The 24392-nt window shown below is 36.5% G+C and overlaps 1 protein-coding gene across 5 annotated transcripts in view; it reads left to right on the top strand.

Annotated features, from left to right (window-relative positions):
- LOC108002013 (NAD kinase 2, mitochondrial) overlaps positions 1-24392 on the top strand; it is a 99315-nt gene that overhangs the window by 54082 nt on the left and 20841 nt on the right. For 2 of the 5 annotated variants that reach the window (XM_062086924.1, XM_062086923.1), the window contains one exon: positions 4027-7409. The exons of the other annotated variants lie outside the window; for them this stretch is intronic. In XM_062086924.1, the coding sequence (XP_061942908.1) occupies positions 4027-4055 (29 nt within the window). In that variant the 3' untranslated portion in view covers positions 4056-7409. Of the gene's footprint in view, positions 1-4026; positions 7410-24392 lie in introns of those variants that run through there. 5 annotated transcript variants of the gene reach the window in all.

Below are 24392 nucleotides of genomic sequence, written 5' to 3'. Positions count from 1 at the left end.
CTCCTTTCCTCTGCTCCTGTGTGTAATAATTCCTCGACTACGCGTTATTTATCAATGTCCATCCTTACGTTGCGTTTCTTTTTTTTTTCTTCTTTTCGAAAAATCATTCGAAATATCCTCGAAGAAATGATGAAAATCTTTAAATTCTTTGCGTTTCGATTGAATATAATTTTTTATTTTGTAAATAATCTCGCGATTGTTAAACCCTCTCGACAATTTTTTTTTTGGAACCCGTTATAATAATTCTGATGTTAAACTGGCCGCGAAGAGAATAAAAAATTAAGCCGGCAATTTTCGAAACATTTTAACGCGTAATTCGAGATGAGATAGAGGGATTTTTCCTAGCTAGGATCGTTCTTTGCGCGTTTAAACCACAAAGTTTTATTACCATAAAATTATCGAAATCGCAAAATTGAATAACGTCGAACACCACGGACGCACGCAACACCTGCCCCATTGACGCAAGCTTTGACACGGGCAAATTCGTTTCGATATGAAAACGGCCTCGCATTGTCCCGACTTTAATTTGTTTCCGAAAATTATCCGAAAACGACCAACCCGCCCTGCTATTCCCTCCCTGTTGATTAACATCGCTTAATCGTCGTCGCATCCGACTGCCATCCATCCAATTTGCCCATCCCGAAATCGCCTTACGAAACACCGTTTCGATACACGTGAGTAAAGGATCGTTCCTTTGTTAAATTTGCCGCGGGACCCGTAATCAATCGATGACCCGCCGCCAATTACCAGTCGCCGGTTTAATTGGCAAACAATGGATCGAAGCGGGGGAGGAAGAGGAGGAGGGGGACAGGTGGACGAATCTTCGATCGAGGGATACGCGCGTGTAACGAAACCTCTTGGCGTTGATTGGCGAATTTCTCTCGTTAAAATTTCTCAGAACAACAACTTCCGTCCCCTCTCATCGTTCGATACGATTCGACCATGAAATTACGCGCGCGTAGCCGGGCAAATCGTACGAGGTTAATCTGTTAACGATCGCGGGGGTGAAATAGTGCGTGAGATTTGCGATATTATTGGAGAAAAAGTTTTCGAGTCGAAGTTAATTTAAATATTTGCTCTGTCGAGAGGTAATGCGCCGCCGTTGGGATAAAATATTTTCGATAGAACGGCCGCCTTGCAGCAACACCTTGTCCGACCGAGCGTGAGGGAAATTCTTCTTCTCTTGTTTAATTTGTTCCGCTTCTTATTGGATCCAGTTTCCAAGGGTCGATAACTATATACTTAACGTTGTTAAATTTTACGTTGCCCTAAATTGGAAATCGAAATTTCTTGGGAATAATCGTGGATTTTCTTCTCAATCGAACGGTATATATGTTAAATTTTATTTCGATCAGATTGAAACCTGAGTTACTAAACTGTTTCGAACAATTTTTTTTCTTTTTAATTATACGTGCGTGTAGTAGAATTAAAAGAGGGGAATTTAAAGGGAAGAAACGATAAAAAACGATATTCGCCCCCGATATTCGATTTTGCCACTTGTTGGTGAGATATAAATATTTATTTGCATTACCGTGTCTCCGGGTGGAGAACTTTTTTAGATGTAAATACGACGCGCTTTTTTCCGTGCCGTCGCATCGAAAACTTTGGAACGAGTGATAACTCGAAGAGGTGGACGGCCAGCCAGGCTTGGAAATACTAACTTCGCCGCCGTTTGTAATTTAGTTTCGCAAGGGCAACACGAATCTTCATTACGTGGACGTCCATGTATCCCGTTATATCTATGTAAATACGCGTGTTCCTTTGTTGTTCTTCGCATAACGAAATACCTGCTATTCCTGAATATATATATATATATCTTGATCCATTCAGGGATATACAAAGACCTCTCTTTTCGGATCCAACCGCATCGAGTAACGAATATAATATTTATACGCAGATGGTACGTAAGACAGAAATTTTCACGGATCGTGCGTGAAAGTTTCTAATTAATAAGTTGTGTTCATCGATGAATATTTGTATCAAAAATCAAATTTTAATGAGCGTGATTAAAGGAATAAGGATTTGCTATATCTTGTACTTTTTTTATGTGAATTCTATTAAATTTTTGTGCATATTGCGCAAATGCATAAATGGTTATTAAAACTAATAATAATTTTATGTGAGACGTTATTAACATCATATAGATGTAGATGAAAAGTAATTTTTTTTCAGAATATTATTTCGAGATCAAAATCAATTTTTAAAATATTAGTATTACTTTTTTAAACATAATTTCGTAATGATACGAGATAAAACAAAATTTTAAATTATAAAATAATTGGATATCAATGTTTCATTATAATATCTCTCGTAAAAAATATTTCCAGACTAAGTTATGCACAAAATATGAAAAAAATGATGAATTAAATTTACAGAAAAAGGTTTTATATTTTACATCCACGTATAATTATATATATATATATATATATATACAAGATACAAATTTTCATTAAAATTAAATTTTTCAAGATGAATTTGTAAGACAACGAGACTTTTGCGATCGATTGTACATACGCAATCTTTAGTACGTACGAATTTTATCTCCTTTGTCTCTGAAAAAGATTTCAGAGTGTCGTATTTTGATAAAAAAAAAAATTGTCCTGCATCCTTTGAACAAGAAAACTTATTTGAAGATGAATGGAGAAAAAGGAGAAGAAGAAAAAAAAAGCGAGGCTTTTCTTTTTTCTTTTTTTCTCTAAGAGTATAAAAAAACTTGGTGGTAAAAACTTACACATAATGTCGCGGGACAACAAAAATACTGAAAACAATGGAACGGATTTCTGTAAACTTTTATGCACGGAGATTTTACTTTCAAGTTATGTGTAATCCTTTTAATTCTTCTTGTCCCTTGTATACGGGGAGATGTACGAAAAAGCGAGTGGATTACGTTGCTGCATCATTAATCCTCGACATGGTAAACAGTTTTGTTCTATTTAAGCCTGCGACGTTCAAAAAAATCCGGTCCGTGTTTCACGATAATTCAAAAATACGCTGATATTCCGGGGGGCAAAAGCGTTCGTTACCTTCCTATCTTTCTCTGTTGTCTTCCAGCGAGACAATCGTAAAATTTCAATATATATATATTCTAGAGTCGCATAATAAACCGTCAAAATATAAAAATTTTCACGACCCGTGTTATTTTAAAGGGAGCGCAAAAATCTATCGTTCGTGCGTATAAAAAAAAAATAATAATAATAATAATAACGCAAATGAAATAAATCTAAGTGGATCGAGTTATCGTGGAAAAAAAAAATTTTTAAATTCTACAAATTTTACAAATATTTCTCGTTCTATTATAAATGATCGACAAGCATCAAAATGTAACATGGCCGACGTTGCTCTAAAGGATGAATAAAACAAAAAAAACGCATCCGGATATAACAAGCAAACACGATATTCCATCATCGATACTCGATAAACAATGCATAAACAACAGTGATACAAATATAGAATGGGGGAAAAAAAAAAAAAGAAAAAAATGGAAGCGGATTCCATCCGGTGAATCGATCAATTCTTGATGACGAATCAAGACCTAGATTCAACGTTTCCGCCATGTTTGAGGAGCATCGATGATACTTTAAGCCAGATAGAAAAGGACACTTTCGCCATATCTCCTGCTCGCTTACTATTCAGTATCGTAGTTCTGCGCATAGACACGCATACTCTCGAATAAATATACGCCAAATTATTATACATGCACAATACTCGGTGAACAGCAACGTTTTCTCGATCCTTTTTCGAGTAAAACAGTCTATCCATCGCCATCGTACCATTGATTCACTCAATTCCTATATATAGTTTTTAAAAAAAGGCAAATTAAATAAAATATTCAATATATGATATAAAAAAAAGTCAGTGTTGCGTTATATTAATAAAACAAGGAATACATAATGTAGATTTTCATACATATATTTTTAAATTCCCTGAGAAAATCATTCTGTACTTCTTTCCGTATCTCTCATTCTCTGGATTTATAACAAAAATCAGAGTTATATCATTAATAATTTCTTTTTCTCTTTTTCACAGATCAATGGCTAGCGTGTAAATTTAAATAAATGGTAAAAAACAAAAAGTGATTGAAGACTATCTATCTATCTCAATTTCCAGAAAACGATTAAAGATCCTTGATTATTAGAAAGCAACATTGGTTAACAAAAGCGTCGCTATATATATCCTAGACATATATACAACGCGTGAAACGAAAGTATTTCACGGTGTAGCTCGAAGTCTAGCGTTTAGGTGTCCGACCTGAATGAAAAAGCCTTGACGCATTACCTGTGGGAAATACCCGGGCATAATTCAAAAATGTTTTTGCGGGACACGGTTCCATAAAGTTGGCTGCTTACACGGCACACGCAGAGGCAAAATCCCCGTTCTGATTCCCCTCCCCCCTCCTCCGCTCCTCCAAACCTTTCCTCCCCTCCCCTCCACCCTATCCACCGTGTCTCCAGATCCAGCCGTAGTCGACAGAATTTAATTAAGCGTGAAACTTTACAACGGCCATGATTAATTTTTTCGTCGTCGCGTTATTAGCGGTTGTGGAATCGCTCGAGCAACGCCCGTCTCAGCGTTTCCACCCTTTGGTGGAACAACCGTTGGATGGACGACGAGGAGTGACGTCGAGTACTCGGCGCGCTCTTGTAAGAGGGAAACGCATCAAATGAGATCAATCAAATATAGTAGAGCGGAGAGATATACGATGTTGTTGGAAGTTTTTACGATAAGGGTATTAATCCTTTGCGCTCCCCTCGAACAGCGATATAATGGTTATATTTAATACTCGAATAAAAATTACACCGGTATTTAATTACGATCGATATTTTTAACGTTTCTCCGATCAAAAGAATTAAGAAAAAATTCATTATGGATATTAACGATGAATTTTATTTTGATTTAAAATGACGATTTTTTTCAAATTAAGCCGTGAAAAAAGAGCAAGGAGAGTTCATTTTAACGATATTCCAACGAGAAAAATAGGAAAAATCTTTTATTTGGCGATAATCCTTGAAGCACTCACGGTTCGATCCGTCTCACGGGTAAATAGTTTAAAAATCAGAATTGCTGTGAGATTTAGCTGTAGGATTAAAAGGATCAAAGGATTGAACTTGTGAAGCGCAAAAGAGACCACGCGCGTCTCCAAACAGGGCGTACTTGACACTCTGTCGATGAAGCCTGTTAACGGTTTATATTTACTGCATTGTTGCCTTACAACAACCTACCTACCAAAAACCAGTAGTTATTTCAAGTTATTTGCATACACCTTGAAATACAATTTGATTCGCCAGACAATACGCCCGCCATTTATCAAATATCCGTCGAACGTTAATCGAAAAACGTTAAAGAGTTTTCTTTGTGACTTTCGAGTTTCCAAGTCAATTAGAAAGATTTTCAAACCGCGGCGTAACGAGGCTCGCGCGCAAAGAGGCACGGAGCGAGATCTAAATCTATTAAAAAAGTTATTTCCCGCGAATAAACGTTTATCCCGCGAGTTCGAGTCTTAGATAATGAGGGATGGAGAAAGAGAGAGAGAGAGAGAGGGGGAGAGGATAAAGGACAAGGCTGGATGCGGCGAAGGACATCCTCCATTGAGATTCAAAGTATAATCGAAATAACGACGTAGTTAAAATCTTTTGTCGGCAATTCTTTTTTTCGGTTGCGTTCACCTTTTTGCCTGCGTCCCGTGCTCGTCGTCGAATTTAATCACTGCCGTCCTGTCGTCGATGGGCGAAAGTAAAATCGAGGTACGTCTCTCCTCTCGTCGATTCAAACTACGTCCCTTGTTCTCGACCAGCGGTCCGTTTTCCAAACGCTTTTAGAAACGGAAAGAGAAAGGAAGAGAAGGGGGACAACAAGAACGCAAGAAGGAGAGAAACTTGGGTCGAGGAAAAAAATGTATTATTTATTATCCGTTACGTAGCGAGGAATTTCGCAATTTCAAAAGATCGTAAGTCAAGATTGCTGGAGATTCGAGTCGAGATAAAAGTGGCGGTACGATTAAAACAAAGAGACGCAGGGGAGAATTCTCGGGCCCGGGAAAAGAACAAAGAAGCAACTACCGTATCATAAATCTAACCTGTCCCCTCCTCCTCCTCCTTCGCTTTTGATAGCAAGCACGGTGGATACACCCAACTTGGCCCGGCAAAATATGGTGAGAACGGTATTATCTCGCGAACAATAAATATCTAATGCTATAACAATTAACGGACCAAGGACCGTTTCGATACGGGGGGAAAGAGGGGGATGCCTGTCTTTCTCTTTTTTTCTTCTCTTCTCAAGAAAAGGGTGAAAAAGAGAGAGAGAGAGAGAAAGAAGCGCGATTAAGAGGAGAGCGATGATTTTCATTGGTGATTTTCAACGAGAGAAAAGTGGGAGGTGGCGAACGAGGTATCCGCAAATTAACCTGAATTGAAAAATAAACGGCGTCTCGCTAAACGTCGCCAAGAATGCGGTGAGACGGTTTTTCAAATTAAGGAGGAAACACTACCGAGTCTATGACGGACTATTTTCTGCCCGTATATAATGCGTCCTTCAATGGGCAAGCTGCTTTTCTACTCCAGGGGCTTAAAAATATCCCCTTTATACGACAGTATGCGTCCATACATACGGCCCCGCACGAACAAAAGAATTTCCTTCACCGAGAAGAAGTTGACGTCTTAGAAAGGAGGAACTCGTCACGGAACTCTCTAATGGCCGAGATTTTTGCGGTCCTCGCGGGATATTGCTTTAAGTAGAAAGTTGGTGAACATCCGTTCCCTGACAACTGCCAACCTCCCCCTCCCCCTCCTTCCCTCTTCTTATTCCCCGCCGAAAATAAGATACCGCCCGAATATCGGGTGGCCTTCCCCCCCCCCTCGCCATTTTATAAATAGAACTGAAATGGTTAACGTTTCGGAAAACGTCGTTTCCAATCTCTCTCTTCGCGTGTACATTCTTCGTCGCGTTTGTTATAAAAGATCGTATGAATCTTCGAGATGTTGGCTCGGTCTAATTTCGAAACAGAACAATATATTTTGCGAATAGAACGAATATCGTTCACTGGTGGGAAGAAGGGGAGAGCGAGGATACTTTACATAATAGTAGAAGTTGAATATTCAAAATCATAAAAATTATTTTCATTTACAAAGTTATAAGGATAATCGTTTGGATAAGAAGCTGAAATATTTTCGAAATTATTATACATTTGGATATAATATATCTAGCTTATTCATGTACAATTATTATCTTAGAATATCCTTGATTCTACGCATCGAGGTTTAGATATAAATCGTCCTTTTGGACGAAATATATGTGACAAATACCACGTGATCTCTTTCAAGCAGTGTACAGTAGAAATAGTTTGGCTTGATCGCCTTAAAGTATGATAAATAATTTGAATATGGAATTACAAGCTTTGATGAAAAATTATTAAATTGTAAAATTATTTTGGGGGAGGCCAAAGTATGTTGGAATGTTGTATATCACATATACGACACGGAGGATACACACGCACGTGTGAAACCCGACAACGTTAAAGTGTTTGGACGTGGCAATTGGTATCCGTCTAGCTTGTTATAAGAGTCGCTCGAAGGTAAGTTCCCCAAACTATGGTGCGAGTAAATCTCTTGTAAATTTTGATCTCGAAAAGAGGTATCATACATTTTGATTAACGCATCAATTTCTCATTGGTTTACCTTTTGGCAGAGAAAGATTACGTTTTTCTCCTCCCTCCCCCCGCTAATAATGAAAATAGATGCGAGCAAGAGATTTATCCTTTATAGGACGCGGCTATACTATATTTTTAATGTATCATAGTTCGAACCTATAAAAATCGATAGGCTAAAATAAACGAAGATGCTAAGATGTTGAAGCGATATTGGTCGATTTTTCATTTTATTATTATAATACGTCCATTATGCATGTAAGTAAAGTTTAAAAGGAATTATGAATGAAATATTATATAACAATTGTTCCTCGATGAATGAGTTTTTCCCCCCCGCGTTTTAAAGGAAACAAAGTTATTCTTACTAAGCTTCGTCGCATTTTTCGTGTCAAGAAACACACAAGTATATACATACACACATCGTCGCTTAATCGATGAGACGTTTATCCTCCAACGACCCTCCTACGACCGTGTGTGAGAAATGCAAACATTTCGCGTTATATTACACACGATTCAATAAGCAGAAATAGCAGAACGATATTACGAACGTTTGTTTCTTCTTCTATCCTTCTCTCCTCCATCCTCGTGATGACGATAAATCGACATTTTTTCTTTTTTTATAGTCACGTGCACCGAGTATTTCAGAAATTTATAGGTTAACCAAATAGGGAGAAATACTGGATGAAAGGAATGTTTCTTGCCAAATAAACAGACCCCCCCACTGACCTTGCTTTTACCCTTTTGAAACGGCTGTCTGCAACTCGGTCCAATTTCTGTCAAGTCCTCGCGAAATTTTGAACGAGAAATTAATCGCGAGATTAATCGCAATCTGTTGTATTAAAAATTAAATATTTATTAACTCCAATCCAATCGATCTACGGATATTTTGAAACATCTTATATACGTGTCCATCCAAAGACTTGAAGTAAAATTTGGTTGATATCCATAGATAGAGCAGAACGAGCACATAAACACACACACGTATATATATATCGAACGAGTTCGCATTTCGAAAATCAGTGGAAGCGGAGAGGAGAGGAGTTTGTGTTTATTAAATTGATATTAATATTGGAATAAACGTTGATTTAATTACGTCCATCAATTGGATACGTTGGCATTATTATAAAATCATTCTGTTTCGTTTCAACCAAAATATGTACATATCACGGGGACGGAGTGTTCGAGGCCCATTTAATGGATGTACATTCAATCAATGGAAAATGTGTTTAAACGAAAGAGAGATCGTACGTGTGTATATTTTCGTAAATTGGGATGGCCCTTGAACAATGGAAGGAGCAATGGAAAAGACAACGGTCTGATTTCGATGATTCTATTTAACAATTTCGAATTAAGACGAACGTGCATTATTGGCCGATCGTTTGGCGTAAAAGGAGGAAGGAATGAAATATCGAGAGTTATTAATTCGAGCGAGCAGATTCACAACAACCATTAAACCGGCTCTCAATAGGAAGAAGATCGATTCGAAAATATAAAAGGGGTGTTAAAAATCACTCTGGCTTTCGTTTCATCGTCGAATATCGTTCAAAGCGGTTCGCGATAATTAACATTGCCAATTGCATCGAAAATTGAACCGATGAAATAAACATGTTCGTATTCCACGACAAACAGCATATACTTAATAAAACTAATATCAACATATATTGACGAAACCAATTGTATGTTGCCAAATCTATATTATCAATTTTCGCTCATAACATATTGTATATATATCTATATATTCTTCTAAAATTATTTGTGCCGGTTTATTAAGCAAGATCTTTTATTCGGCGCGCTTCTCTTTATTGGTAAAACTTTTCCCTTTTTTATCGAAATTGCTCATTGCTCGGTAGACCATCGATGTTAATTGGAATCATGTTTTTGGAATCGTCTGATACCCAGTCGTTTCCCAAAATACGAGGAAACTTTTCCAAGACTCGATTTCATCACGGTTAAACGGTATCTCAAGAAAGTTTCGCCGAAGGGATACCCGTGGGGTGATAGATTATTTCCCAAAGCTGATCCAGGATGGATATGGAAGTGGATATGGAACCGGAAGAGAATCTTTGAGAGCACGTACAGCAGTCAAATAGCCTTCAGCCTTCACCATTTTGGACAAACTGAGCAAAGAGTATTGGATATACAACATCATCTAATGTTGATAAAAATCAAAAACTTAGGAATGAATCAGATCTCTGGATAATTTTAAGAAAGTAATAATTCTTAATTCTTGTAACGATTTATAATTCTATTTAGTAGAGTTAGATAATTTTATCGTTCAATATCTCGAGTGTCGCTCAACATCGATAAAATTATCGACGAATGTGTGAAATTTTCAAACATTTATAGACCGAAATAACGAACTATTCTTCAAACTTTGAAAATTGACCGATTAAAATTGTTGAACGATTTTTTCCACCCTTCTCAAGTTAAGAACACTTTATCAACAAAGTATCACGGATGATTTAACAAACAGGGATATAAATCTAACGTGGATGTATAAATGTAGAAACCTCGAGTAGATAAGAGAAGAAAATTTAGTTAGGATAACACGAAACGTAGCTTCGTTCCTTATCGAACGATACACGTGTAAAATATACACCCTTAGATGCTCGATATTCCACTACTTGATGCCTTAATGCACTACCTTATTTACCTTACTTTCAAACCCAATCGTTTCACGTTTGACTGATCGAGAAATTAATCCCACCAAATTCTCGGTTACGTTTCTGGAGGGGAAAAAAAAAATATCGTGTCCAGAAATAAGGGAAAAACGAGAGGGGAAGACAGATGTCTACGTGGTCGAGACACCCTCGAGAGTAATGGAACACGGATAGATCGGCGTGGCACGGTCCATTCGCTTTTTCGTCGATCCCTCTTCGCGAATCGATAGCCGGATTCGATAATCATTCGTCCTGGGCGCAGCTGATGTTAAAATTGGTTTCTTACCGTGGTGCCGTTCATCGCTGCAAGAAACCGTGGAGGAAGAATTTCTGGCGGTGAAACGATGGCGGTACAGTGAAAAAAACTAATATTTCCGTGCCAACACTTTTCGTTTCATTTCTCCCTTTCGAAAATTTTCCCTTATTACGGGACGATTGAATAATAGGGTCTACCAAGAGGGAGAATATATCGTTTTTATTGAAAAATAAATAAACGTTATTTTGTTTGGATGTTGCGGGGAGGTGAAGCGGATGATTTATTTTCTTGAAATGTATGAGTGAATCAAAATGTGTTGTGGAGAAGTATATACGTAGACGATTTATCTTATGATTTGTGAAAGTGAATGGGAAAAAAAAGAAAAAATGGGACGAAGAAAAGATTGTGTAAATCAACCGTGTCATCTGACTTTTTATTTTATATCAATTTATAAAGTATAAAATAGATACATTTAATCGTTATGCGACAGATATCGGGAAAAGTGTCGTTGAAAATAATATAAACAGCAAATAGTTTGATCCAACGGTTTATCCGTAAAATAAATTTTTGAAATTTCAAGCAAGTTAGCACGATATAATGACACGACGACGTGATTACGATAAATTTATTCTTTCGCTACCGTTTGGAAGTGGAAAAAAATCATCGCCTCAACACCTCGGCTAAACGATAAATAACGATAATATAAGAAAGTTTCGATCTGTCTCTAATAAACCTAAATATATCGCTCATTCATCCCAAATAAATAAAATGAATAAAAATTGAACGCTGGATTTTGTTCAAAGCTTGCGATTAGCGGATCGTACATAAATATGTATGATACGTAATACGAAAAAGAAGAAGGAAAAAGGTTAATATTATTCCCACGAAGAAAAAACGTTTCTCATTCTTTCCATTTTTTTTTTCTTTTTACTCACGAAGATACCTATCCAGATCGAATTACCCGGAAAAAAAAAATAAGAGGAGACTCGAACCGCATTCAGAATAAGCGGGGAGCGAAAGAATTAGGCACGACAGTCACACACCACGAAACCACCAGCGATAGAATCCGGGGCGCGAGGCGTTTCTATGGTCTGAACTTGAAAGTTGATACAATAGGGGGTGCCAGAGGCATTACAGCCTTCCTCCTCTTCCTCCTCCTCCTCTTTTTTTTTTTTCACTTGTCCCCGTCGAAAGAAGGTTTGCTCGAAGCTTTGCTTAACCCCGTCGGAAGTAATCAACACCCGTGCAAAGAAGTGAAATGGAAAGTGTATCCTCCGCGACGAGCCAACTTGCGCTCTAACCTTTCCCTCCTTCTCCTCCTCGCCTCCCCCATTCATCTTTCGACGTTTGCGCGACGATTTCGTGATACGTTTCGTGGGACAGGATAATCGATAATTTCGATAAGTTTTTTAATAAGCTTCTCACGAGAGGCGCTACGTGTAAAAGATAATTTAAAAGATAAATGTGTTCGAATGTTCGAAATGTTTCCAGGTGAATTTGATTTTTATTTATTATTATTTGTATCTCGAGGCAAAATTTGCGCGGGTTTTACTTTAATCCACGATCCCTTGAGAGAGAAGCCGAGTATTTACGTATGCAGCTTACATATGCAAATTTGAAATTCGAGATCTCCGTATTTGAGTAGAAAATAATAACGCAGTTTGAAGGAAATTTTAAAATTTTTGGCAATAAAAAAAAAATTAATCGCGATAATTCGTTACGTGAGACGTATGAGGTCGGATTTACGTAGAGCGTACATTTTTTTTTTTTTTTGATGTAAAGTAAAAATTTGAAACGATTTCCAATTAATCGTTGAAGATATTCCAAAGTATTTCCATTAATTTGAAATAATTGAAAATTTGAAAGAAATTTCGAGTTAAGAAAAATTATTTATTAAAGGGCGAGAAACAAAAGGTTTAAGAATGCAGGTTGTGGTGCATAATCGTGGTGTTCCGTGTTGCGCGAAGTAATCGACTCAAAACTAGCCGATTACGTATTCCTTTGAGCAAGAGACTGTAAATTTATCGAAGGTATTCGTTTACTTCCGGGCGTTGCATATTCAACGCGGGGGAGGTGGTCTCGATGGTTTCGTTTCATACTTCCACTCCTCGCATCCCGCGACATCCTTGGATGGGAGCAATTTCCCCGGTTCAGAAAGAAATTTCTTTCTTGGCAATGCCACACGATACTCCCCTGTTCGTCCCAACGAAACGATAAGTATCTTATCTTATAAAATTTTTTTAAAAATGTATTTTACCATCGAGCTTGCCAATTGGGGGTAATTTTAAACGAGAATAGATGATACGCGAATGGATCAACGTCGGGTAAACGTTAAAGAAAAAAAAGAGAAAGCAATAAGTGAAAGAATATTCGGTGAAGAATGAAATTTAATGAGACAATGAAATTAAATTAATAAAATGGAAAGACACGTATATCCTGGTCTAAATTGTAAATGTAATTACAACGCGATATATATTTTAAACGTTTAACGTATTTGCATCCGTGTTACGAGTTGAGTGTACATGTTTATGCAAATATTCGAACGCAGCGAAATATATCGGAACACGACGCCTCTCTGATCGCGAAAAGTGGACGACGCATGATGCTTGGGACTCGACGAGGATCCAACAGGTATCGGAATTAAGATTACTTGACACGATTGCTCGACAATGGCGCAACGATAACTCAACGGTCAATCGAGATTTAGAAGATTTATTTAAAAATCGGGATGAACGTCTCGAACAAGATACCGATAATTAAAACTGATTGACTCAACGTTCGAGTTGAGCAGACACACAAGGATATCGCGTCGAATTAAGAAAAAACGATTATCGTTAATTAAAATAATTCGTTGAGAAATCAAGGTGAAACACAGTTCAAACGTTATCGAGCAAATACAATCGGAATAATAATATTGCTCGAGAAGAAACCAACAGGTAGGGGTAGTCGAGGTGGCGATTACCCCGTTAGAAGGAACAATCCCTAACCAAACGAGGAAATCTTGCGCAAACGTGGAGAGGTTAATCATTCTCCGTTAAATAGAGACAGCGGATGGATCGGGACGGGTTTTGAAAAACGATTAGGGGTAGGAAGTGATCTATGCCCGGCACGAGTAGCCAACGGAACGGTTGCCAAGATACACCGCCCCGGACAAACCGCCCTCAACGCGCCATTCATCTCTATTCGCAAACGTCATCGATTCGCCGACAACTACTCGCCAACCGCATCGTGCAATCTCTTTAATCCGGCCTTAAAACCCTCCGCGTATTCTCCCCCTCCCCCACCCCCTCGTATCTCGCTCGGTGTGTCAGGAGTTTCATAGTCCCCCGCCCGAGGGACGCGTGTCACTCGAATGATCGCGTTAATAAAACCCAATTCCCAGGAAATTATACAACGAGGGCCCGGTTTCCGCGGTAATTTCGGTAAAAGTTTCCAAACTTTCCTCTGTTCTATTTTTCGAACGATTTTTTTTTTGCAGGTGCACTTGGAGTACTTCTTTCTTTGTATTTTTCTTTATTCTATTGTTATATCGAGTTATATATTATATTGTGTCGCATAATACGGTGCATAATACGTCTATCTATAATTGAGATCTAATTTCGATCGAATAATTATTTCTTGACGCGATGGGGGTACACCATTTTCTCAACATGAATTTATTATAGCGCAATACATATTATCAGTTAAATTGAGCTATGTTTTATGGATTTATCTTAGCAGAAGTGTTCTATATAATAATAGGAGCTAACTGGACAAAATTATTTTTTTTCCCGGTTTCGAGCTTGGATATGGAGATTTAATTTTTAGAGAACGAAATACTGCTTTTATTGTAGTTTATTATTTCGTTAAATGTGTATAATACGAAAATTATAACTGAATATATATAAAAAGAAAGCCAGCGTTCGATTGTGCTCGTGTATGTCATGAGCGTAATTAATTAAAATTAATTTTAATACAGTTTTGGAAAGTTTTGCAAATCAAATATAGCGGTAAAATAAAGTAGAAAATTTCTAGTTTTCATATATCCAACTCTTATTACGTGGAACGACGTGGAACATATAAAAAATCATTACACTGACAAATCATTAAATTGTGCAAATTTCTGGTAATTATTTAACTTTACAAAAAAAAGCTTATTAATAATTTATAATGATTTAAATTAATAGATGTTTTGAGATGTTATTTTTTATTCGAAAATAAGTTTTGTCCAGTTAATATACATTATTCGAGTCATTATGTACGGCATTGAAATGCATATGAGGAAGCAGGGTGAAAGGGAGAATTTATTCGCTCGAGTTACGTGTTTTTACTAATCTTAATGTCTGTAATCTGGTATGATAACTGACAAGTTAAAGGTTGACGATCCATGTGTCGAATAGAATACGCAAATAAGCAAGACAAGAGTCTACAATTATAAAATCTATATCTTATAACGTTACTGCTATTGCCTTTATGCGAATAAATGAAGTGTGAGTTTGATCTCGTTGGAAAACAGAAAATTATTGGCTTGCGTGAAATAGAGAGAAGTAAATATTTTGACAGTAAGTACTTGCATATACTTAAATTTAGATTTTTTTAGATATATGTATGAGCAAATAGATTTAAAGTAAGGACTCATATCGAGCCTCAATGATTTTGTATTCTATTTTTTATTAATGACAAAATCATAAGAGAGGTCATTGTAGTTTACATTTTAAATTTAATCAAAAATTGAGTTTATCATCTTTTTAGCGGTTTAATTTTAAAGCTAGTATTTCGTTCGTGTCACACGCTTTCCTTTTTTCCGCTTAATAATCTCTTCCGCAATATGGTAAATTAATGTTAAATTAATAACGCGTTTAACCAAGCGGATCGATGTTATTGTTACATAACAGATGAGCTAAAGTTGTGCAATGAAAATCACTTTTTTATAGAGTTATTCTTCAACATTTTTTGATAATAATAATTACGCAAAAATATAAATAGTGTTGAATTTATGCGTCTCATAAATAAACTTTTTGTCATCAAAATTGAAACTGTGATATTATCAGCGATAATATCTCCAACATTTTCTGATAATAATAACCGAAATTCGTTGTTTATCGCACCCTTTCAGCCCGTACGATTGATTTTCCCGTATTCAAAATTTCGTATTATACAATATAATAAACTTACACATCGTACCTTATTTCTTGATTAGGCGCTCTATCATATATATATATATCATAATCTATTTAATCCATGAACATCAATCTTGACTGTCAAAATGGAACGGAGAAATTCGAATTTATTTTCGACGAGTAGAAATATCGACCAGATTTTTACGACGAGTCCACATATTTAATTCATAAACATAATTTTTGGTCGTCAAAATTGAAATGAAGAAATTATCAATGACAATATCCCCAACATTTTCTAATAATAATTATCAAAATTCATTATCTATCATGTCTTTTCCATATTTTCTATATTTTACGTTCTACATGATTTTTTTCATAATTTATACGTATCGCGCAAAGATATATGATACTAAATTTTTGCTCGTCAAAATGGAACGGAGAATTTCAAATTCTCGAAAGAAAAGATATCGAGAACGATCTCGGATCGATCGATATCAGATTTCGACGACTCCGCCACGTTATACTTCGCATAAGAAACGCACAATTTTATCAGTTATTAAAATTAAAATCGGAGCGGATAAATAAGCAATTTCGAATTTATTTTCGACGAGTAGAAGAAAAATAGGGAGAACGAAAGTGCAGAGAGTATCGACGATCTCGATCGATCAGATTTCAGGCCCCGATTCAGCTCAAACGTTTCCTCGTAGATCCTCGAACGAGTTACGTGCACTACGTGCGATCTTTATCGTAACGCCAACCAACAACGTTCCTCCCGTGTACCGGCTATCTCCAATGATAAATCGTGACAGGGCGATACGTGCCTTCGATACAAGATCGTAGGGACCGGGAAACGGTTGTCCGACCAAGTTATCAAAAGCGACGAGCACGAGTTTCGAGCGAACGAAACGGTGAAACAACGTCGAGTCGAAGACTTTTGCTGGTGGAAGAAGAGGAGGAGGAATACCGGTTATTGGCGAAGCCGATCTCTATCGTGCAATTCCATCCTTCCAGCCAATTCGCCTCCTCCCCTCTAATTTTTGCTCTTACCCGGAGAGCAAGGAAGCGAGAAAGAAATTGTTTCTGAGAGAAAGAGACAGAGAAAGAGAGAAAATCCAAACGCGTGTCTCCGGAACACCGACTAATTCGAACATTGGCTCTCCTTTATCGCACCCATATATATATATGTATACTCTTTCCAGCCCTTCTTGATAAGAAGAGAGGAAATTTTAATTGGCGAAGAATCACGGCATCGCGATCACGATAGAGAAGTTTTTTTCGAAATTTAGACTTGGAAGAAGAAGAGGAAAAGGATCGAAGAAGATTTTCGCGTGGTTATAATAATAAAGACGCACTCGGTATAATTGAAGAACAAGTGGTGGAGTAACCGCTGTAATTAGAGACAAAAAGAAGAATATATATATATATATTTCGTAGATAAAAATTTCGAAACAATGAAGCCAGCTTTTTTTTCCCAACGACAGCAACAATTATCGTCGACGAAGAAGTAATGGAGGTAGTGGCGCCGGAGAAAATGGAGGAGAAAAAGAGAGAGAAAGAGAGAAATATTCCCTTTTCCTAGTTAAGAATAATCCTTTCTTCCATCAAAGGAGAACGGGAGGGGGGCGGATGATAGTCCACCGGGACAACCGCAGCCATGCTCCTCCTCGGCCTGTTAAAGTATTACCATTCCGCAAGTTTCCATGCAGGCTTCATAATGAAGTATTCACCTGCTCGTAATCCCCATTCTACTCTTCCTGCTACTCTATTCTCTTCGTGCTGCCTTGGCCAGATATCGTCGACGACAATGCGCCGGGAATTTCCTCCGCGAAAAAAAAACCGCATCCCTTATGTACGACCAGTTAATCCCATTTGGCTTACAAAACAGTAGGCACGGCTCATTCGTTTTACTCGAATAATCCCTATTTACCGCGGCCTTATGTATATATGTATACATAGAGAGACAGACAGAGAGAGAGAGAGAGAGAGAGAGAGAGAGAGAGAGAGAGAGATTATGTGTCGTAAATGAATATCTCTCGCTACTAAATGAAACGAGGTATCGGAAAATACCGTCGGTTGGATTTTTCCTCTTTTCTCTACTCGCGATTACAAAGAGGTATTCCGTTTGTCGGCGAGGTATGAAATATTTTTAGATGAAGTAGGTATCGAGTTTTCGAGGTGATTCTTCTTTATTGTCACACGCGCCATTCAAGATGGACGAAACAATGCGATGTTGTATGTGTGTGTATATATATATATATATACACAATCCTTGGAATGACATCCATTTTTCTTTTATTTTTCGTTTCTATCCAATGGGACGGGAAGGAGGATCTTATTCCTCGAGATTAAAATATCTTTTTCTTTCCTTAAACGAATATCGAACAACGGAGAAAAAATTCGTAATATAATCGATGGATCTTGGAACGATCAAAAAGCTTTCAAAAGCTGAACAGAAATTTAAAATTAAAATTCCCCTTTGTATAAACAAAAAGGGAAGGGAAAAATTTCCGAAAAATCCAAAAAAAAAAAAAATGTCCGATTATTTTTTCCATCCACACACCCATATCTCTCCACTGACGAACTGACATTTACATCTCGCTCTCGTTAAATGGAGACAAACCTTTGCTCAAGATCCGAGCTCGAGATGGTCGTTGAACGAACGGTCCAGTTTGCTTATATAGAGAGATATCTAAAGTCTACTCGAGGCCCGAGAAATGAGAAACGAAAGCCACTTCTTCCTATCACTTTACCAAAGATCCCACGTTAACCGTGGTTCAACAGTTTCAACACTCGCGTCGCCTCTGTTAAAGGCCGACTCCTCTTTCCTTATCTCTCGAGCAAGCCTTCTTCCTTTCTCGAGGCTCGAGTGTCGCAAATACGAGACGATCATTCCTGGGAAGATCCTCACAGGGAGGTTAACCTGGGTCTCGAAGATGTTGAAAATCAAGGTGTTGAAGAATCGAACGTTTCGCGTGTTTCATCAAGCGAAACAACGAAGAGAAGCATTGGAGAATCCGTTTCCAAAAATTGCGTTCGATATAAATGATTACTTGTTTATTATCGTTATGCCACGTTGTTTCATCAAACGCGAATATTTGTATCGTGTGACGACGATTCTTCGTGATTCGTGGTAATTTGGATTGACTTGTATTTTTTTCTCCCTTTTTTTTTTGTGGAACGTAGATCCGTTTCAATGTTTGCTTTTTTACGTTCAATCGAATGTTTGAACAAGCAGGGGCAAGATCCAAAAGTGGAAACTATTATTCTTCCTTTTTTTTTTTGTTTTTTTTTCGTCTATTCGAACTATCAGCTTATCGGAAGATTCAATTAATACGACCGAGTTTCGCCTCGAGATGTTAAAATCGATACGATGTGAAGAAATATATCTCTATATTTCTATTTATATAAGGAAATTTGTAGAAATTCTAATTTAAAAAGTGATCCGTATATTTGTATCTAAATGGATGGATTTCTCGTTCTCTTTTCATCTCGACTAACTCGTATCCCCTAACGTCTCGTTATTTATTCAACGTTTCGGTATCTTTCGTTTTTAGCGTGCTCATAGAGTAATACGAGTATGCGCGTTATTCCATAAATCATACACATCCATTATATCGTATGCGCATTTGCGAGTAGAGCAAGACGGATGTGATTAACGGTTAATTCGCCTTCGTCCATCTTTGATCCTCCGAAAATATTACCGACCGAGGAAAACAAGCTGATTTAATTAAATTATTATCATAAACAAAATAAAATATGTAACGTATGCTCGTCGTCTCGTCATATATATATATATTATTCAACCAAGAATCTCTCTGATAAAAAGAGGATGAAAGAAGGAAATCGAGGAAAGCGTGATTCGATCGACGAAAGTACGTATTGTTGGTCGATATAAATACACGGTACGTGTATGCAAGTAGTACGATCGTTCGTAAAATTTCAATTTTCTCGATATCCGGAGAATGGAGTAGGCGTTGGCCATCGAATGTTTAGCCATGGAGACTCGCTCTTATATGCGCTATTTCGACGTTGCAAAGGTTGCAATGGTTTTAGAAAACCAAGCTAGGGAATCGATACCAAAAAAGGAAAAATCCCTCGTACAACCTTTTCCCCTATGCTGTCTCAAAATGGTGTCGAGCAAAAATAGAGAAAGAAGGGAATGAAGAACGATTCCATGAAATAGTGATAATATAAAATAATACAAAAGTAGAAAAGAAAGAAGAATTACATTTTTTTTCGAATGAAATTTCTCTCCTCTTTCTCTTTTTGAGAAAATTGAGCGTCTCGGCGAAAAGGAAAAAAAGGATGATTTTACGAAACTAAATAATAAAAAAAATAAAAAAATAAATGGAATTTTAAATTTTTTTTTCAAATGAGATCTTTGTTTTTTGAAAATTGAATTTGAAAATTTGATCGATCGTTTGATTCTAAACTCGAAAGTAAAAAGTTCGAAGTGAAAAAAATTGTTATTTTTAACGTAACCTAACCTCCTCACTTCTCACTGATCTTTGATTATTCAAAAGTCGGATAAAATTAAACAACTCGAACAAAAAGATCCTATTCCCCTTTGTTCGATTTATTTTTAGCGAGCAATTGAAGTGAGACACCCTGTACATAAAAAGGAAGAAAGAAGAAAGTTTGGAATTTATGTACGTGGCTTTCACGTACATAGAAAATAAGCGCAAGCGAATCGATAACTTGCAAGAGAATAATTCTTTGGCATACACACGATCACATCGGGGAATAATTTGATTTCACCGTTCGGGCGAAGCTTTGACAAGAAAATCAATAAGATAAAAATATTTTTCGTTTCGAAAATTTCATTTCGTTAAAAAAAAACGGGTCGAGTGATTTTATAACCTGTACCCATTTATAAGAAACTCGGTGTTTTTTTTTCTTTTTTTTTTTTTTTTTATTCGATCACCGGTCATATCCGGTCAGCCGAACGATATCTCGATTCGTTCACATATGAATCTGTGATTTCATCGAACGATAAAAAAAAAAAGAAGAAAATAAAGCTTTACAAAAAAACAACCGTTTTATCCGTAAAATGTATCTATCCGAGATTCGTTCTCCCCCAATTTCTAAAATAAATACAGAGAGGTCCATTCGCGATAGCAATCGTCAAATCGCACAAGTATCCCTAATGGTAAAGCAATTTCGATCGAAATGTACAGGGTGATCCATTGGCATTGGAAGTATTTCATGAATGAAGAAGAAGATGTGATATGATAATGGAAGAATTAGAGCGTATTAAAAATTTTTAAATTCGTGACTACATTGGTTACACGTGTCCAGAATATGAATGTAAATGTACGTGCCGCGAAAAAATGTTCATTCTTGGAAACATTGAAAAAATTTCTCGTGCCACTTCTTCTCGGGTTATATTCCCTTAATATAAAAATCAAAATTTCTGACCGTAAAAATTCTTGTTTAAAGCTATAATTTTTCGCAAGAAGGAATATATAAATTCGAAATTTACGAATATAAAAATATAGATATAAATGTATAGATATAAATGTACGTATAAAAAGTTGAAAAATATGAAATATGTACAAAATATATGTGATAGAACATAAATATATACGAAATATGCATAAGCATGAGATATAAAAATACAAAAATATACATGGAATTTGATTTGATGCGTAAAAATGTAAATTACATTTTATCTGTAAGATAGATAAAGAAAATAAATAAAAATTTTAATACCGGTGGCGCCATCTCGCGTTTGGATCGTGGAAGCTCCGACTTGTTAATAGCATAGCAGGATGTGCAAGGAGGTATTCGTGACGTCACAGAGAAGGAGAGCAACATTGTGCGAAAAGGACAGACGTTATCATGCATCACGTGACCACTTTCTCATCATCTCTTCATAGACAATTATTGAAAATTAATTAATTATTCATTTTATACTAAAAATTTATGCACTTTTAGACTCGCATCTTGAAACTAGAACTTCATACAAGTTTCTCGTATAAATTTTAACCAGAAATTCTTTTCTATTAATTATTTATTAACGATTATCGGAGACAGTGTCTCGGTCGCAAATCTCCATTACATAATTGAGTAACAAATAATCAATTTATTCATCCAAATAGCAACAAAGTTACAAACAAAAATTAAACGTGAAAGTAAAGGAGAGATTAACGTTTCAAATCTATACATTCATATTTATAAATTAATCTCATAATAACAAGAAATTAGTGAAAAATGCATCCTGCAGTGGCAGTGTCAGTCTGTACATCATCTGTTAATCATTAATAAATAATTAATTAAAACAAAACTATCGTTAAAAGCTATATGTGAAAATTGTTTGAAGTTTCAGCTTTGTAATGAGTGCTTAAAAGTGTAGAAATTTTCAATGGGAAATTAATAATTAATTAATTTTTAATCTTGCGTCTACGAAATAATAATATATAGTCATGTGACCAATGTCACGTGACCCAAATTTGTCCATCTCTCTCATACAATATTGCTTTCCTTGTTTCTAACTCTGTATACCTCCTTTCACATTCTGCTATGCTAATAACAAATCGGAACTTCGAGGATCCAAACGCGAGATGGCGCCACCGGTACTAAAATTTTCAACTTCTTACTTTTTTGCCTAACTTAAGGGGCAAAATCTATTGCATCAACAATTTATAAAAGAAAAAATAAATGCAGCAGTAAATGATATTCAGAAATGCTTATTTGAAATGTTTGTAAATGAAGTCTCATATGCAAATATTAAAAATGGAAAATTTACAAAAGTGTTAAGAAAGCAAATGTAGAAAAATGTAAGAAAATATAGAAATATACTTTGGAAAATAAAAAAAAATAAATAAAAAGTATATTTAATATAAAAACAAATATATATTGCTTGATTTACAGCTGTAAATTTTGTTAATTACAAACTCTGTCACGTACTAAATTCCTGCTGTGAATAGGGTCGTGCTAATTGCCTTTGCCGGCCCTTAAAAAGCCATCGTACCTATCTAAATGGCTACTTGTTTATATACATTGAAACTGTGAATTGTACAAAGTAAAACACTTTAATTTACGAACATTTCATTCGATCCTACGATAAAAGAATTTGATGAGACTACATATAGATAACATAAATTAACAAAGAAATATATCTATCTCAAAGAAACAAAGAAACAAATTTCACTTAAAGGAAATTCCATACATATCCCAAAACGTCTACAATGCAACTTGCAATAAAATTGTTTGCCACCACACATTTTCGTAATTTTCTTTCCCGAAATAGAGCAAATATTTCAGCTGGACAATCTTGGCACCTTGTACACGTTATAACGTTGAAATATGAAAACTCTTCTCCTCTTTTTTTGTTACGACTTCTCGTTTCCTCCTTTCCTCCTTTCCTCCAAAGCCCCCATGATCGAACAGCACGCCTTGTATCGAGCAAAGACGAAAGTTAACAGCCTCAAACTTAACAATCCTTTAGAAACTCATAAAAATGGAAACTACTTTATTGGGCCGCTCCATCTCCTCCTTCCCTCTCCCCACCTCGGCCATTCCTCCTTCCGGAATTTCCTGGTTTACGATCGGCGATTGCAACCATGCGAGCAAACGACACGTTATCGCCCCCTCTCCTCCCCCTCCCCCTTTCCCCTGATGTCGATACCAAAAACGATACAGCACGGCATTGAATCGCGTGACACACACAGGAAATCTGCACACACACATTGGACGCAATTCGTCCGCAAACAAACGTGACAGGAAGGGCCAACAGGAGTCAAGATTGCGAGATCGGCGAGATCGAAAGCGCGTGGGAGGTAGGATCGAGAATCGATCAGGAGACAAGTGGTTTTCGCGCAGGATATCCTGTTGTTTGCCTCGTTCTAACGGTAGTAGCAGCAACGCGTAGTGTAGAGGATGTTGGTCAAGATATCGCGTAACCCACGCTCGTGTAACAAAGCGTTTCCAAAGCGGAAGTATCGCGCGAGATAATCGGAGCTCGATCGAGGGAAACAAATTATTCCGTTACCGGCCTACGCGGTTCGTTAATAATTATCATCGAGAGATCGTTGAATTAAAAGTTTCGATTAAAAGTTTTCGAGGAAAATAAGTAATTTATTAATCAAGATAGCGAGGTTAATTTGGAAATTAATTTGTGGAAATTATTCTTCTCTTTTTTTTTTTTTTTTTTTTAACTTGTTATTTTAAATCTCTATGTTCGTTACGAGAAAATATGAAAAATAATTTGTGAAAATGTTGAGTCACGTTAATTGAGAATCTTGGAAAAAGAAAAGAGGAGAAAAGGAATTATATTTATCGTTTCAAATCTGTACAGTGTTAATCGAACGTGGGAGAAGATATTGGATATTGTGAAATTATTGAATCAAAGATAAAAAGAAAAATTCGAGAATCTAATATCAAGAGGTTCGTGATTATCACATCTGTTCCATTCACTAAAACAATCCACGAGTATAATTTCCTAATTATCTTGAACAGGGTACCAATCGAGAATACACGGACATATTCCTAGTAGTGGGTGGCAACGCATTCGCTGCACCTCGTTTGTTCAGTGAACAATATCCGAATAGCTATCATCCTGATAGACACGTAACTCAAACAGCAAAGCGGACTGAATATGCCTTTCTAGATATTACGTAATCGATCATATCATTGGGATAGGACTAATTCGTGAACCTATGCGTCAAAAATTACACATTATTCCTTTTATCATTTATTTATACACCGATATAATTAATAATATATAAAATTTCCTC

This window comes from Apis cerana, linkage group LG1, assembly GCF_029169275.1.
Source record: "Apis cerana isolate GH-2021 linkage group LG1, AcerK_1.0, whole genome shotgun sequence".
In the NCBI taxonomy this organism is placed as follows: domain Eukaryota; kingdom Metazoa; phylum Arthropoda; class Insecta; order Hymenoptera; family Apidae; genus Apis; species Apis cerana.
The sequence above is the reverse complement of the archived record's forward strand: the minus strand, read 5'-3'. Positions and strand labels throughout refer to the sequence as shown.